Source organism: Artibeus jamaicensis, unplaced genomic scaffold (assembly GCF_021234435.1).
Source record: "Artibeus jamaicensis isolate MK-2021 breed Jamaican fruit bat unplaced genomic scaffold, CSHL_Jam_final contig_332, whole genome shotgun sequence".
Taxonomy (NCBI): Eukaryota; Metazoa; Chordata; class Mammalia; order Chiroptera; family Phyllostomidae; genus Artibeus; species Artibeus jamaicensis.
The window spans coordinates 25162320-25178012 of record NW_026521788.1 but is presented as its reverse complement, the minus strand read 5'-3'; the positions used below and the strand labels follow the sequence as shown (position 1 = coordinate 25178012).

Below are 15693 nucleotides of genomic sequence, written 5' to 3'. Positions count from 1 at the left end.
GGCACTTGAGAGGCAATAACACATTGATGCTTCTCTCCCTCTCTTTCTCCCTCCCTTCCCCTCTCTCTAAAAAATAAAATAAAAATAAAATATTTTTAAAAAGCAAAGAAAAGCTAAAAAGTGAATTTTTAAAACCTGATATTTTCCCACCCTGGCGGGTATGAGTTGCTCAGGGGGCTGAATGCCAGCCTGCGAACTGAAAGGTCACTGTTTCAATTCCTGGTCAGGGCACACGCCTGTTGCAGGCCAGGTTCCCAGTTGGCGGCATGTGTACAAGAGGCAACCCATCGATGTACCTCTTGCACATGTACATTTCTCTCCCTTTCTCCCTCCTTCCCTTCCCCTTTCTCAGAAAATAAATATTTTTTTAAAGTGACATTCTTCCTAGTGTTAAATGTGATCGGCGAATATAAAAAGATATTTTTAACTATGTGGGCCAAATAAAACACATCTGCAGTACCTTTGGATCACTAGTTTGTGAAGTTCTAATATTTTGGGGACACCTTGCAGGGGCTATGCACAAAGTAGATAATCATTAAATACTCACAGATGATAGCAAAAAAACAAACAAATCCAAAACACTTCTGTATACAGGCATCCTTAGTGCATCCAAAGGCAAGGGCACTAAATATTGTAAAGGACTTCAAATGCAGGATAAGATGATGGTTTTTGTCCTGCTCCTGAGGCATATCAAGGAGCAAAGAACTTTCAGAAGCCTAGGGAAGGATACAGGATTCAAATATGGAGGGAGTAGCTAATCCACAACAAAAGGCCAAGTTCTCTTCAGAGAAGTTTATTTCAAGATAAGCCATAACTTCCTCCCAGACAATAATTCCAAAGGGCAAAATAGTGTTTTGCCTCCTTTTACCCTTCAAATAGAGCATGGCAGTGCAAAGGTCTCTAAAACGCCTCTGCACAGTTCTCAGTAGCTATAGTCCAGTTATTAAAAACGCTTCTCCATTTTCAGCTGATGTGTGGTTTGTTAGGAAACCTCTGTAACAACATATTCACTTTCTTAGGGGGTAAATTCCCATACTCTCCCTGGATTGATCTCATCTTTCGGGCTGCCTGAAAACACAAAACAAAACAAAAACAACAACTCTAAAGTCTGTCCTGAGCTAGGGCAATAGATCAGGATCACAATACCCCAGAACACATTAAGATATTAACCAGCCTGGAGAGATTTGTGTCACCTCGGTCCCCTCCCAACAAAAGGGATGTGGGACCTACAAATGACTGTAGGATCTGAAGTTACCATGCCAGCTAACAACTAAGCCTATGATGGAAAACAAAGAATCTGTCCTTCACTATCTTTAGTTCTATTTCAGAAAATAATGTCTACTAGAGCAGCAATTTAAATTTTACAAAATGGTTTATCATTACTTCATTTGACACTCACAAAATTCTGTAAAATGAGTGTCAATTATTAACCTCATTTTACACTTGGTAAAGCTAAAGCTCAGGATCGTAATGCCTTCAAAATCGTAACCTTTTCCACTTTGGCATGGATGAAATCGCTCCCAAAACTTTTCTCGTCCTTTTAGAATGAGAGAGGCTTTCTTACCACCTTGCAAGAGGCAAGGAAAACCACTACTTGTATCCTCCCACCCCCATTATCCTTCCAAGAGGGCAACTGCAGGAGACTTCTTTCACCTCAGCCTTTGAAGCACAATCGAAGAAGTCCTGGATCTCTTTTCTGCACGCTTCGTCGCGAAATTCATTCCGCTTCCAGCAAGCCATCATCACTGACATCTCCGTGATACAGGTCGCCTCTGGAGGGTAAAAACGGGGGGGACCCTCAGTCACAAGGAGACCCTCACCTTCCGGCCCTCCCACCCAGCTGCCTCTGCACCCCTTGGGTGGTGCCACTCTGGGGTTTCCTCGGCTCCGACTGCTCACCGCCCCTCTCCCGGCGCCGTTCCCCGATACGGTCAGCTAGGATGAGGGGCTTGCTAGGCTTCAGTATAGGCTTTCGCGGGTTTCCTAGCCGCGCTAAGCGTCCTCGCAGGCTGGGCGTCGCCATTGCGCGCTAGGCTCCCGGCAGCCCACGCGGCGCGTGCGTGACCCTGCGTGACCCGAACGAGCTCGAAGAGGCTTCTTGGTTGCCCGGCGGAAAGTTCGGAGGCCCGTTTTTCCTAGGCGGGGTTGCTGGGATCCTGGCGGTCCAGACCGTTGTGCAGGTTAGAAGAATCTTTGGAACCCGTACAGTGACCTAGGTCACTCCTTTGTAGGTTTCGAGCCCCAAAGTCTCGAGTATTCCTTGGGGCAATACTGGGCCAGGAACAACCAGGAAAGGGCCCCAATAAAGGAACACTCGATTTATTGTGCTACCCAACTGGACTAGAGAGTGATTGATAAAAGCAAAGCCAGAGTGAATCATATTTTGAAATCAAAATATGAGACTTTAAGATGTTAGGTTGGGAAATATTTGTGTTTCAATGTCTGCCGTAACTGGTTTTAACTATCTTGTGGACTACACGCAAAGAAAAATTAGGCTCAGTTATTTGAAAGCTTCTACTGCCCTGCCTGGGCTGGCTGGCTTAGAGGATGGAGCGCTGGCCTGGAACCAAAGGGTCACTGGTCCAGTTCTGCTCAGGGCACATGCCTGGCTTGCGGACTTGATGCCCGTTTCAGGGCGTAGGAAAGGCAACCAATAGATGTTTCTCTCCCTAACTTCCTCCCTTACCCTCTCTCTAAAAAGAAATGAACTGTTAAAAAAAAAAGAGAACAGCTGCAACAGCTTAGATATTGTTTGCTCATTTGTAGTGATCTCATTGGGTAGGGTGAAGTTTAAGCACTTTCACATTCACTGTCTTTTTTAATCCTCTTAACCAATCTTGTGAAGATACTTTGTAGGTATCATTTCTATTTATAGACTTGGCCTCACAGTTGTGATGCCTAGCTTCATCAGACTTAGTTCTAAGTGACTTAACTGTTTACAGAACAGTCCAAAGATGGGCAAGAGATTCTCAAGGAATTTACAAATGAGCTCAAGAAATGTTTCTGGTAATGGAAGCATAACTTGAACAGTCTTGTAGTTCACAAGCTGACTTGTGAGCTACACTGAAATAAACACTGAAGGAGCAGTGTTTATTTGGTTTTGTAAATGTAGTGTGCTAAAATAATTTATCACAGATGTTTATAATCTTCCCATTTACCACTGCATGACTGGCTCTTTTTTCTCTGTTGGGTCTCAGTTCATGTCAAAGAGGCCTCCCTTAATAATTTCTCACACCCCATCACCACAACCTGTTTTGTTTTCTTCATAGTACCTATCACAGTCTGAATTATTTTGTTCATTTATTGCTTGTTTACCCCTTACTTCCTACTGACACCCATTTAAAATGTAAGCACCCTAAGAGAAGAGACCCATCTATTTTGATAATCCCCAGTGCCTAGAGTAGTGTCAATACAGTGCTACTTGTTAAATGAACAGATGTTTGAAATATTTTTGTAAATATCCAACTGAATCATACTCACCACAGAAATATAACCAAGCAGAAGACACTTTAAAAATAAGTCATTTATTATAATACAAAAGGCAACCTGAGATAATAGAAAATAACAATGATTGGAGTAATAAAAGCATCAGCCCTATGTTCCATCCGCTCTCCAGCAGACAACTAAAACTGATTCCTATCAGAAACTTCTACCACCAATAATTCCAAACCTGCTGCTGTTTACAGAGCAGGCAGTGCCTCAAACCAGAGAACATTCATTCATATTGCTTGCTTTCTCCATAGGGAAAGTAAAGCCCTTAATTAAGTGATACGTGGCTATTCCTGGTTCTGCTTTCCCTTATGGAAATGTAGCACCTCCTTTACCCTGCTCTTTTGTGAATACTTTAATGGCAATGGGAATAAAGGAAAAAGTCTGGGAAGTACTGAGCACAAAAGAGGCATAAGTCTCCAGGCACAATCATTCATAAACAACTAGCCCACTTTGTACATAAAAGTGCTAAAGGAATGGCAATGTGAACTGGTACAATTAAGACAGGAACAGTAAGGATGATTATACCTTAGGTAACCATGACTCACCACCCATGATGAAATTTGAGTCCTAACCTTAGTTGGCATTTGGGTACTAGTATTTTGCACTATAAATGAGCAGTTGCATTTGAACAACTCCAAGCTTAGAAATCACAGTCCTGAATTTGAATTCTTTTGTGGCTCCCTACTGTATCAAATTTTAATGTAAGTATTTAAAAAAAAATTTTTAGCTTACTGATTTGAGAAAGAAACATCAATTTGTTGTTCCACTTAAGCGTTTATTGGTTACTTCTTGTCTGTGTCCGATTGAACCTGAAAACTTGGTGTATTGGGACAACACTCTAACCAACTCAGCTACCTGGCCAGGGCTTGACTAACAGCTTTTTATTTAGCCAACCACTTGTGGTGGCTTAAATCTCTTGCCTCAGCTCTCATCCCCCTGGCCTTGGGTGGGCTTCATCAGATTGTCTCAGAAATATTATACAGTTGTATAAATGGGTATCGGTAATAGAATAAATGAAATTAGACTATTCATACCACTTAAAATGAAAAGTGCTACAGAATGTGAGATAATTACTAGAGCTACATTGCTGGGCTGGTTTTCCCACCACAATATTCATGACTCTTCAGGAGGAAGAGGACTTTTGTAACATAAAAATAATAAAACAGAGGAAAGACTTCATTAGACAAGAACAAAGACCTATAAAAAATTCACTTTGAGTGGGGAGGTGTGGAGGGGAAAGGCAGAAAATGACTTGAACAATTAAAAAATTTTCATTTTGATTCACACTGGCCTCTTTTAATATTTAAAAATGAATATAACATTTTTTCCTGCTATCATGTCCAGCCGTAGTCTCCATCTCTAACTGAAATAGAGTGGGATAACTCATCAAGTTTCCATGGCATAGATTAGCCACTGAATCTTTCCGTTCATGACATGAGAAGGAATTCCATATACTCTTTAGGTAAAAAGCACACCAGCAGTAAGAAAAGCTGTTAAATCTACAGCGAGTTTAATGCAGGGAAGAATGAATGTGGGAATGGTGGCAAGGCTGTTGCATCTTCATCAGAAATTGTGGAAAAGTAGGAAAAAAAACATTTAAAAGGTTTGACATGGAAGTCAAGGTAAATGACAGGAAAAAATACAACTCCAGAAAACCAGACTACAACCCACCAGGAATTATGCTTCACCACCAATATAACACTATAAAGCAAAAGACCTGGAAAAGAGATCAATTAGGAAAGGAACTGAATATAATAAGGGGTTTAAGGAATAGCACACAAGAAGTTTTAAGACCCTAAACCTGGTCGATCTTACCTCAACTGTAGCCAAGTACTAAGTAAGGTATCGTTCTAGTTATAATTGAGAAGATGAAATGGCTAGAGAAATAAGCAGTTCTTAAAAATTCTATTGGATCAGCACCTTGAATCAAATGGGTGTTTCGGGCCTCTGTTTTCCACTAAACCAAGAACTGGATGCCTTCATCTCTCCTTGAGGAGAGGTTCTAGTACCACAGGCTGAGACCCCGACTATACATCATTAGGAGAGAACATCAGTGGAATAACTGGAATCCCTTGAATTCAAGATAACAGTGTTCATTAAGGGTTTGTGCAGCAGATGCCCCTCATGTCCTGTGGTAGAATGACTTCCATGTCCTTAGCTCTACCAAGTTAAAAGCTCTTGCAGGGTAATTAGAGATTCTGGTTCCTTTTCAGGAAGATTTCATGTAGGTAATCCCAAAATTTCTTCTGTGTTGTCTCATTGTTGTGGATCATGGCAGTGAGAGCTTCTCCCTGGTCCAGACCTTGCCAGTAATCTTGCAGCCACATCTCCTTCCAGCTGAAATATCAAATTGGGGTTGGATTATGAAACCTCAACACAGCTGAGTCCTGCTTTTCTCTGAATGGAGCCAACAAAGTCTTAAATAGATACAGTGGCCTCTGGCTAACAGCACTCTGCTTTAAAGGGAAGGAATGTGCAGTAAATCCAACACTAGTTCAGGTGACAGGCAGTTACGCCACAAACATAAACACATCACACAGCCCAACCAATGAATTAAACTTCCTGACTTGCCTGCCCCTGGACCCCAAATATGGAGGGAGTTTAAAGGCAGGCAAGACAGGGACCAGATTAGGGAAACAGTTGTCTCCCTCAAGAAAGCAAGGGAGTATATTTAGATAGTTACCTTTTCAGTTGCACCTTTATTTTAATAATCAAAATGAAGATGCAGTGGCATCCAATGTCCAGATTAAGATATAACCACAACATTTTTAAATGTTTACATTGTTTTACACTTTTCCTCTAGTAAATCATATTAATTCAGCATAAACTAGATACAAATTGATGGAGAACTTCATTGCCATGACCAACTGTGACAGCAGCACACATAAAGAGCCCTCTGCTGCCATCCACTGTCAAAGCCAGTCTTTGCAGGCCACTCTAGCCCTGTCTTCCCCAAACTTAATCTTTCGTTGCCTCTTCCCCAGTAGGTGTGGTTTGCTACAAGTGGCTTCAGTATTTTTCCCCTCCACTTCCCATGATGACTTTATTCTCCAGTGCTACCACATTCTGCCATGTACTGCAGCAGTCTCCTTACTTCCCTTCTAATCCACACTGCCCACCATTGTTAATTATTGGGTTGGCCAAAAAGTTCTAGTTTTTCCCCTAAGATGGCTGTAGTAGTAATTAATTGTCTTTAACATCATTTGAAACAATTCTGTTAGATTGTATTGTGACAGCTATCATATCAGCAGGTATTTAAAAAAACATCAAAATTTGTGAAGAATGTGTCTTTTATGGAAAAAGCTAAACGGACTTTTTGGCTAATCCAGTATTATCTATTTTGAAAGAATTCCCTCTATTCTGTCTAGGGGAACAAAAAATTTATCCAAATCAGGGTACTTTTTTTTAAGGTTTTTAAATTTTATTTATTTTTAGAGAGAGGGGAAGGGAGGGAGAGAGGGAGAAAAATATCAATGTGGTTGCCTCACAAGTGGCCCCCCAGTGGGGACCTGGGCCACAACCCAGGAATGTGCCCTAACTAGGAATCAAACTGGCAACCCTTTGGTTCACAACCCAAGCTCAATCTACTGAGCAGCCAGGGCTGAATCAGAGTGAAAGGAGATGCTATTTATAATTATGCCAGGATAACAGAAATAAACCCTGCATATTGCAGATAACCTTCCCTCAAAATTCTCATCTTTGTTTCCTCATCCCCGCCCAACCATATATACAAAAGGTACTCAATAAATAGCTGAATTGATTTTTCAGGACAGTCCCAACTCCTGAGCCTGGTATTCAGGCTATGTTAACCCTGGCCCCACTTTATCTGCCCAGCTGTGTGTGTCTTTTCCTCATCATTTCTCCAAACAGGCCCTCTGCTCTAGTTGAAACCTTTTTTGAGTTACTGTTGCAAACATTGTCCACATAAGCTAATTTTCATATGCTGTTGCCTTGAATTATATTTTACATCTTTACTGAACTTTTCCAGTTTGTCTTATAACCCCAACTAGACTCTTGATACTTTAAAGGCAGAGTGAACCCATCTCATAATTTCCTTATATTGGGTTGGCCAAAAAAGTCCATAGTTTTTTTTCCATAAAGTAAAAACACATTTTTCATTTTCATGAGTAACTTTATTAATCTGGATATTTTGAGTATGTCGGCTGTCTCCCACTATTGGCTTCTAATGGGTAGAGGCCAGGAGTGCTGTAAACACCTACCAATGCATAAGACAGCCCCACAGCAAAGGATTATTTGGCTAAAATGTCAACAGTACCAAGAAACTTCGCAAACCATTTTTGACACCTTTGATCAGTCACAGCATCTTCTCCGTACACTGCACAAATCCTTTTTTTACATCAGTTGCATTTTCACCTTTCTTGAAATAATAAAGCATGCCAAAAATGTTGCATATTTTCTTCCAACTTCAATATTAAAATGCCTGCAAAAATATTCACCAATTTTGTTACGTTTTTAAAAAGTGCACACTAATATGACAGATGTCAATACAGTCTAACAGAATTGTTACAGATGAAGTTAAAGACAAACAGGACTTCTGGTCAGATGGTGGCATAGGTGAACACGGCTGGCCTCCTTGCACAACCATATCAAATTACAACTAAATTATAGAACAGTCATAACTCAGAATTGGCAAAATTCAAGTTGCATGGAAGTCTGACAACTACAGAATAAAAGAAACCACATCCATCCAGTCTTGTAGGAGGGACAGAGATGTATGTGGAACCTGCTGGGTTCCACACCCACATGTGGGAAAAAGTTCAGGAGGGATATCTCAGGAGCAAGGAGCCCATCCCCACTCCAGGACCTCCAACCCAGGGTTCCAGTGCCAGGAGAATAAGCCCTCATAACTTCTGGCTACAAAACCCAGCAGGGATTGAGTCAGTGTAAGAAACTACTTGAGTCTCAAGTAGTTCCTCTTGAAGAACCCACTCACAGACTTACTCAGACACACTCCCTCTGGGTTAGCAGCTTGAAAGGCACCAGTGGCACACAGGAAGGAACTGTAGGGGCTGGTATCAAGGCAAGAGCTGGAGGAGAGCTTTTTCTCAGACAGAAAGGTTAGCAGAGGCCATTGTCCCTTTTCTGAGCCCTCCCCCCCATAGAGCCACAGAGCAGGCAGGTGGATACCATAGCTGAGACTCCATCAACCTTGCTAAAACTGTTTGCGCAGCCCTGGAGACTCACTGAGGCTCTGTCCCACCCAACTTAGAGCTGTTAACAGTGGCTTTTCCATATGAAGGGCTAGTCTTGGCTCATTCTTCACAACTTCCTAAATGTTTTCAAACAAGCAACAATTGGCCTCAGTGAGCTGACAACCCTGCACCTCCTGCTAAGTGGCTGCAAACATAGCACTGGCAGCAGCTAGCCCAGATTCACAGCTTGGCTCCACCTGGGAATCTTCAAGCCCAGCAACTAATAGCGGCCATCTCAGATTGCTCTATAGCTCAGGCAGCGTGGCCTCAGGCAAACACAGCTGGGTGCTGACCTTGCCCTGCACCACCCAGGAAACCCAAGGGCCAGCACACCCAGTAGACAGCTATAGATCATGTCAGAGCACAAACACCCTGCCAGTGCACAGCTGATTCACCACAAAGGGCAGAGGCTGGTGATCCGTGGTCACAGCCAATCTTTAGAGCTTATTAGCCTGGGTGAATTCCTCCCATTGACCTGCCAACAGCAACCAAGGCTCAACTACAAGAGGAGGGTGTACTCAGCTCACACAAAGGACACACCTTGAGTACCCAGGTTGTGTGATAGGGGAGGCTGTGCCACTGGATCTTACAGTACACCTGCTACATTAGGCCACACTACCAAGACATGAAATCATAGCAGCTCTACCTAATACATAGAAACAAACACAGGAAGGCTGCCAAAATGAGACAAAGAAACATGACACAGATGATAGAACAGATCAAAACTTCAGAAATAGAACTAAACAAAGTGGAGATAAGCAATCCATCAGATACAGAGTTCAAAAAACTGGTTATAAGGATGCTCAAGGAACTTAGTGAGGATCTCAACAACATTAAAAAGACCCAGTCAAAAATGAAGGATATAATTGAAATAACAATTTACAGAGAAAGAACAGTAGAGTGAATGAAGCTGAGAGCAAATCAAAGACTTTGGAACATAAGGAAGCCAAAAACAACCCATTAAGAAAAAAGAATCCAAAAAAAATGAGGATAGTGTAAGCAGCCTCTGGGACAACTTCAAGCATTCCAACATTTGAATCACAGGGGTGTCAGAAGAAGAAGAGGAAGAGCAAGAAATTGGAAATCTATCTGAAAAAATAATGAAAGAAAACTTCCCTAATTTGGTGAAGGGAATAGACATGCCAAGTCCAGGAAGCACAGAGTCCCAAACAAGATGGATGCAAAGGGGCCCACTCCAACACATTTCATAATTAAAATGCCAAAAGTTAGATAAAGAATCATAAAAGCAGCAGGAGAAAAGAAGTTAGTTACCTACAGACTCTCAGCTGATTTCTCAGAAGAAACTTTGTAGGCTAGAAGTGATTGGCAAGAAATATTCAAAGTCATGGAAAGCAAGTACTTACAGCCAAGGTTGCTCTACCCAACAAAGCTATCATTTTGGATCAAAGGGCAGATAAAGAACTTCCCAGACAAAAAAACTAAAGGAGTTTATCATCACCAAACCATTATTTTATGAAATATTAAAGTGATTTATTTAAGGAAAGATTGAAACTATGAACAATAAAATGGCAAAAATATATATCTGTAAACAATTGAGTCTAAAAAACAAACTAAGCAAATAAGAGCAGAGACAGAATCATGGATATTGAGAGCGTTTTGATGGTTGCCAAATGGTAGGGGGTATAAGGGATTGGGTGAAGAGGTGAGGGGATCAGGACGTACAAATAGGGGTTCCAGCCAAGATGAAGGCGTAAGTGGAAGCCCTTCACTTCCTCACACAAAACAAAAGGAAGATAACAACCAATCTAAAATAAATAAACAACCAGAAGTGCCAGAAAATCAAACTGCATGGAACTCTCACAACCAAGGAATTAAAGAAACAGTCAACCAGACCAGTAAGAGGTGCACAGAGAGAAACTCTGGCAAGGCAAGATGTTCACACAACTGATTGAGCTTGGTCAAAAAATGAAAGATACCCAAAGTGAAATAAAGCAAAATACTCAGGGAATCAACAGTGACAGGAAGGAAACCAGGACTCAAATCAGTGATTTGGAACAAAAGGAAGAAATAAACATCCAACTGGAATAGAATGAAGAAACAAGAATTAAAAAAAGTGAAGAGAAGCTCGGGAACCTCTGGGACAACTTGAAACATTCCAATATCTGAATTAGAGGTGGGCTAGAAGGAGAACAAGAGGAAGAAATGGAAAACTTATTTGTACAAATAATGAAGGGGACTTCCGCCAAGATGAAGGCATAGGTGGAAACATTGTGCCTTCTCGCACAACCAACTTTAAAAACAACAAAGTTTTAGCAACAAAAACGCAGCCAAACCACAGAAAATTGAACTATACTGAAGTCCAACAACAACGAACCATTCAGCTAGACCAGTAAGAGGGGCAGAGCCAGCAGTGGAGCAGGGTCGGGCAGGAAAGATCCACTGGACCGACCCAGGCATGCAGGCAACCGAGGACGGATCCCAGGTGTGGAATAGCATTGGGTGGACCCACTGAGGGCACAAGGCGGCAGGCTCATCTTGGTCACACATTCGTGCGCAGATAAACCAGGTGAAGGAGAAAGCAGTGAAACAGATTGCACAGGCCTCACCAGCAGGAAGCAGCAGAGGGGACTGCTATTGTCCCTCTCTGACCCCGCCCCCACATACAGCATCACAACCCAGCTAGCTGGGTGGCCCCGCCCTGGTGAACACCTAAGGCTCTTCTCCTCATATGTAACAGGTGCGGACAGACCAAAACATGGCTGAAGAAGAACTCAGAGCCTGAGCCAATAAATCTAAGTGAACAAGAAATTGCCAACCTATCAGATGCACAGTTCAAAACACTGGTGATCAGGATGCTCACAGAACTGGTTGATTTTAGTCACAAATTAGAGGAACATATGAAGGCTAAACTAATTGAAATGAAGGGAAATGCACAGGAAATCAATAGTGATGGAAAGGAAACTGGGACTCAGATCAAGGGAGTGGACCAGAAGGAAGAAAAAAATGACCAAACAGAAATATGAAGAAACAAGAATTCAAAAAAATGAGGAGAAGCTTAGGAACCTCCAGGACATCTTTAAATGCTTCAACATCCGAATTATAGGGGTACCAGAAGGGGAAGAGGAACAGCCACAAGTGGAACACTTACTTGAACAAATAATAAAGGAGAACTTCCCCAACCTGGCAAAGGAAATAGGCTTCCAGGAAATCCAGGAAGCTCAGAGAGTTCCAAAAAAGTTGGACCCAAGAAGGAACACACCAAGGCACATCATCATTACATTATCCAAGATTAAAATGAAGGAGAGACTCCTAGAAGCAGCAAGAGATAAGGGGATAGTCACCTACAAAGGAGTTCCCATCAGACTGTCAGCTGATTTCTCAAAAGAGACCTTACAGGCAACAAGGGGCTGGAAAGAGGTATTCCAAGTCATGAAAACCAAAGATCTACAACCAAGATTGCTCTACCCGGCAAAACTTTCATTTAGAATGGAAGGACAGATAAAGTGCTTCTCAGATAAGACCAAATTCAAGGAGTTCATCATCACCAAGCCCTTATTATATGAAATGTTAAAGGGACTTACCTAAGAAAAAGAAGATAAAAAAGATGAACAGTGAAAGGACAGCAAACTCACAGTTATTAAGAACCACACCTAAAATAAAAGCAAATTAAGAGGACAGCTAGATCAGGAGCAGAACCATAGAAATGAAGATCACACGGAGGGGTAGCGACAGGGGAGTGGGAGGAGGAGAAAGAGGGTGAAGGTACAGAAAATAAGTAGCATAGACAATAGGCAGAAAATAGATAGGGGGGAGGGCAAGAATAATAGGGGAAATATAGAATCTAAAGAACTTGAGACACATGGACATAAAAAAGGGGGGAATGGTGGGGGAGGGTTGTGCAGGGTGGAGGGGAATGAAGGGGGGGAATAGAACAACTGTAATGGCATAATCAATAAAATATATATTAAAAAAATAATGAAGGAAAACTTCACCAATCTGAGGAAGGAAACGAACTTCTAGGAAGTCCAGGAAGCCCAGAGAGTCCCAAAGAAGTTGGACCCAAAGAGGAACACACCAAGGCACATCATAATTTAGTTACCCAGGATTAAAGATAAGGAGAGAATCTTAAAAGCAGCAAGAGGAAAGGAGACAGTTACTTACAAAGGCATCTGCACAAGGCTATCAGCTCATTTCTCAAAAGAAACCTTGCAGGTAAGAAGGGGCTGGAAAGGAGAATTCAAAGTCATGAAAGGCAAAGATGACTCTATCCAGCAAAGCTATCATTTAGAATGGAAGGGCAGATAAAGTGCTTCCCAGATAAGGTCAAGTTAAAGGAGTTCATCATCATCAAACCCTTATTGTATGAAATGTTAAAGAGATTTATCTAAGAAATTGAAGAAGATCAAAAACTATGAACAGTAAAATGACAACAAACTCACAACTCTCAACAAATGAACCTTAAAAAAGAAAGAAAAACAATGAAAAAAACTAAGCGAACCACTAGAACAGGAACAGAATCAGAGAAATGGACATCATATGGAGGGTTTCAGTGGGGAGGGGCAGAGAGGGATAGAGGAGAAAAGGTACAGGGAATAAGAAGCATAATTGTGAAAAATAATTTAAAAAAAAGCATAATTGGTAGGCATAAAATAAGATGGTGAGAGGTAAAAAATAAGATGGTGAGAGGTAAAAAAAAATGGTTTAAGAAACAGAATTCAAAGAACTTGTAAGTACAACCCATAGACATGAACTAAGGCAGGGAATGCTGTAGGGTGGGGGATGCAGGAAGGAGGAAGGATAAAGGGAGAAAAATTAGGAAAACAGTAATAGCATGATCAATTTTTTAAAAAACTACAAATAGGTAGTTACAGAATAGCCATGGGGATGTAAAGTACAGTATTGGAAATGGAGTAGCCAAAAAACTTAAACACATGACCATGGATATAAACAATGGTGAGGGAATTAGCTGAGGGAGTGTGTGGGGGGGGGGGGCTGGGTGGAGGGAGACAAGGGGGGAAATTTTTGACAATTGTAACAGCATAATCAATAAAATACAATTTAAAAAGTAAATCTAGCCCTGGCTGGTGTGGCTCAGTGGACTGAGCGAGGGCCTGAGGACCAAGGTCACGGTTCGATTCCCAGTCAGGGCACATGCCCGGGTTGCAGGCCAGTTCCCAGCAGGGAACACATGAGAGGCAACCACACATTAATATTTCTCTCCCCCTCTCTCCTTCCCTTCTCCTCTAAAGATAAATAAATAAACATTAAAAAAATAATAAAATAAATAAATAAATAAATCTAAGTAAGCAGTACTAGAGCCATCATACAGAAAAAACATAATGGAGATTTTGGCCAACCTAATACAACATCCCTGAACACCTAGTGCTAATTCATTGCCCACACTAAGCAAGTAATCATTTGCTTTGATGGCCACAGGGGACTCCAGCTACCCTTACCTGTCACTGTCAGGAATCTCTTCCACATTGCCAAAGCCAGGTGTTGGCATTGGGCAGTCCATGTGTGAGGGCTGGGCAATGTGAGGCTCAGAGACAGGGATGTCCCCAGGAGAGGCTGCATGGGCTTTTTCAGCATCCAGCCTAGCCAGTTCATGATCACAAACGAAGCACTCGAAACCATTGAGGTAGTTAGGCAGTAAAGGATCATTCACCCCCCACTCCCGGTGCTTCAGACTATCTAGAAGGAACTGGTTGGTGATGCCCCCAGGTTTTTTGTATGCCAGATATTTCATATATTCCTCATCATTCTTGTCCAGAAAGTCAATAAACTCTGCCAGCTTCTGAGGTGACTCAAAATCATCAATGAGGATGATGGAGTGATTGTTGGGCATCCAGTCCTTCACAGAGGGAGAGCCGCGATACACAGGTACCGCACCAAGATGCATGGGCCGCCACAGTTTTTCTGTCATGTAGTCATCACAGATCGCATTTTCGAGGGCCAAATGGAACTTATAGCGGGACAAGAAGGCCAAAAGCTCTGGATCCTCCGTGGTGGCTGTGGTTGTGTCCTGTAACCGTGGAGTGGGCAGCTCCCGATTTTGCAGGCATTTCCCGTATGAATCCACCTGAGTGAGATAAAATACAGCTGTCATGAGGGTACAGCCTGTTGTTGGCCTGGACATCAGGGGTCCTGGTCTCAGCCCGGCGTGCCCCCACCCCTCCCAGCCCCTCCACATCTGCACCCACCGGGATGTAACGCATGAGCTCGCGCACGTAGCGGTCCCTGTCCGCAGGCACATCGCAGTGAGACTGCAGATAGAGCAGGGGTGCATAGCCGCGGCGGCGCCACTCCGCACGTTCCTGGATTGGGGGCCCTGCGCGGAGTAGGTAAGCAGTCCCAGGCAACCACTGCAGAGACAGCGGGTAGTCAGAGTGGCGGCTGAAGGTGGCGGTAAGATTGAAGAGGCGGATGCCCGGGCCGTGGCTCAACAAGAAGTTGTTGAGGGGCGACTCCTCGTGAAGCAGGGCCCAGCTCTGATGGGCCAGACGGGGCAGAGGTGCCTCAGATGCGCGGAAGTCTGTGCCGTAAAAGAGCAGCGCGCGCGTGCGCGAGTCCCCTCGCACCCTTCTGTCCCGGGATGCTACGCACGCACCACGAGCACATTCAATGCGCTCCGAGTCACCCGGGAAGTGAGGAAACAGCGCTGGGCTCCACCACAGCAGCAGCGGCAAGTCCGTTGTTTCTTTCCGCCCCGGCCACAGGGTTCCCGGACTGCGTGCCACCCCAACTGCGCCTAGTGCTGCGGGTGGCCGGAAAACCGCACCATCCCATGGCTCCGCCCACTCTGCCTCCCCACCAGGTTCCCCTTCTATCACGGGCCCAGGGACGCTGGCCACACAAACACTAAGCATTCCCAGGGCGGCAAGCACAGGCCAGGTGCGATGGGCCGCCATGTCCACTCTGGCAGCCAGCCCCCCTTAGACAGTAGCAGACCCCGCCCCGCAGTTGTAACGGGAACAGGGCCTTACGCCACAGGGCCAAACGGCGCGCGTGCGCAGCTCCTCTTAGC

At 43.3% G+C, this 15693-nt stretch overlaps 2 protein-coding genes across 4 annotated transcripts; both read right to left on the bottom strand.

Moving 5' to 3' along the window:
* Positions 1-777: 777 nt before the first annotated feature.
* CHCHD1 (coiled-coil-helix-coiled-coil-helix domain containing 1) lies at positions 778-2065 on the bottom strand. Its single transcript, XM_037130595.2, has 3 exons — positions 1900-2065; positions 1654-1772; positions 778-1068 (listed from the first exon to the last, which is right to left on the bottom strand). The coding sequence occupies exons 1-3, from the start codon at positions 2021-2023 to the stop codon at positions 964-966; spliced, it is 348 nt and encodes a 115-aa protein (XP_036986490.2). The 5' UTR covers positions 2024-2065; the 3' UTR covers positions 778-963.
* Positions 2066-3508: 1443 nt separating this feature from the next.
* On the bottom strand, positions 3509-15638 carry FUT11 (fucosyltransferase 11). Of its 3 annotated transcripts, none has more exons than XM_037130594.2 (3): positions 14870-15636; positions 14123-14748; positions 3509-5829 (listed from the first exon to the last, which is right to left on the bottom strand). In XM_037130594.2, the coding sequence occupies exons 1-3, from the start codon at positions 15575-15577 to the stop codon at positions 5682-5684; spliced, it is 1482 nt and encodes a 493-aa protein (XP_036986489.2). In that variant the 5' UTR covers positions 15578-15636; the 3' UTR covers positions 3509-5681. The 3 variants fall into 3 exon arrangements, with proteins under 3 accessions (XP_036986489.2, XP_053519942.1, XP_053519941.1); XM_053663967.1 differs by lacking the exon at positions 3509-5829 and adding an exon at positions 5840-5948 and having other exon boundaries at positions 14870-15638; XM_053663966.1 differs by lacking the exon at positions 3509-5829 and adding an exon at positions 5851-7933 and having other exon boundaries at positions 14870-15638.
* Between the last annotated feature and the right edge of the window lie 55 nt (positions 15639-15693).

Coding starts and splice junctions, on each gene's coding strand:
- FUT11 (XM_037130594.2), bottom strand. CDS start 15,577: ATGGCGGCCCATCGCACCTGGCCTGTGCTTGCCGCCCTGGGAATGCTT. Junction 14,749..14,869: donor AGCTCATGCGTTACATCCCG/GTGGGTGCAGAT, acceptor TATCTCACTCAG/GTGGATTCATACGGGAAATG. Junction 5,830..14,122: donor GAGATTCCTGACAGTGACAG/GTAAGGGTAGCT, acceptor TTGATATTTCAG/CTGGAAGGAGATGTGGCTGC.
- CHCHD1 (XM_037130595.2), bottom strand. CDS start 2,023: ATGGCGACGCCCAGCCTGCGAGGACGCTTAGCGCGGCTAGGAAACCCG. Junction 1,773..1,899: donor ACGGCGCCGGGAGAGGGGCG/GTGAGCAGTCGG, acceptor TTTACCCTCCAG/AGGCGACCTGTATCACGGAG. Junction 1,069..1,653: donor ATTGTGCTTCAAAGGCTGAG/GTGAAAGAAGTC, acceptor TTGTGTTTTCAG/GCAGCCCGAAAGATGAGATC.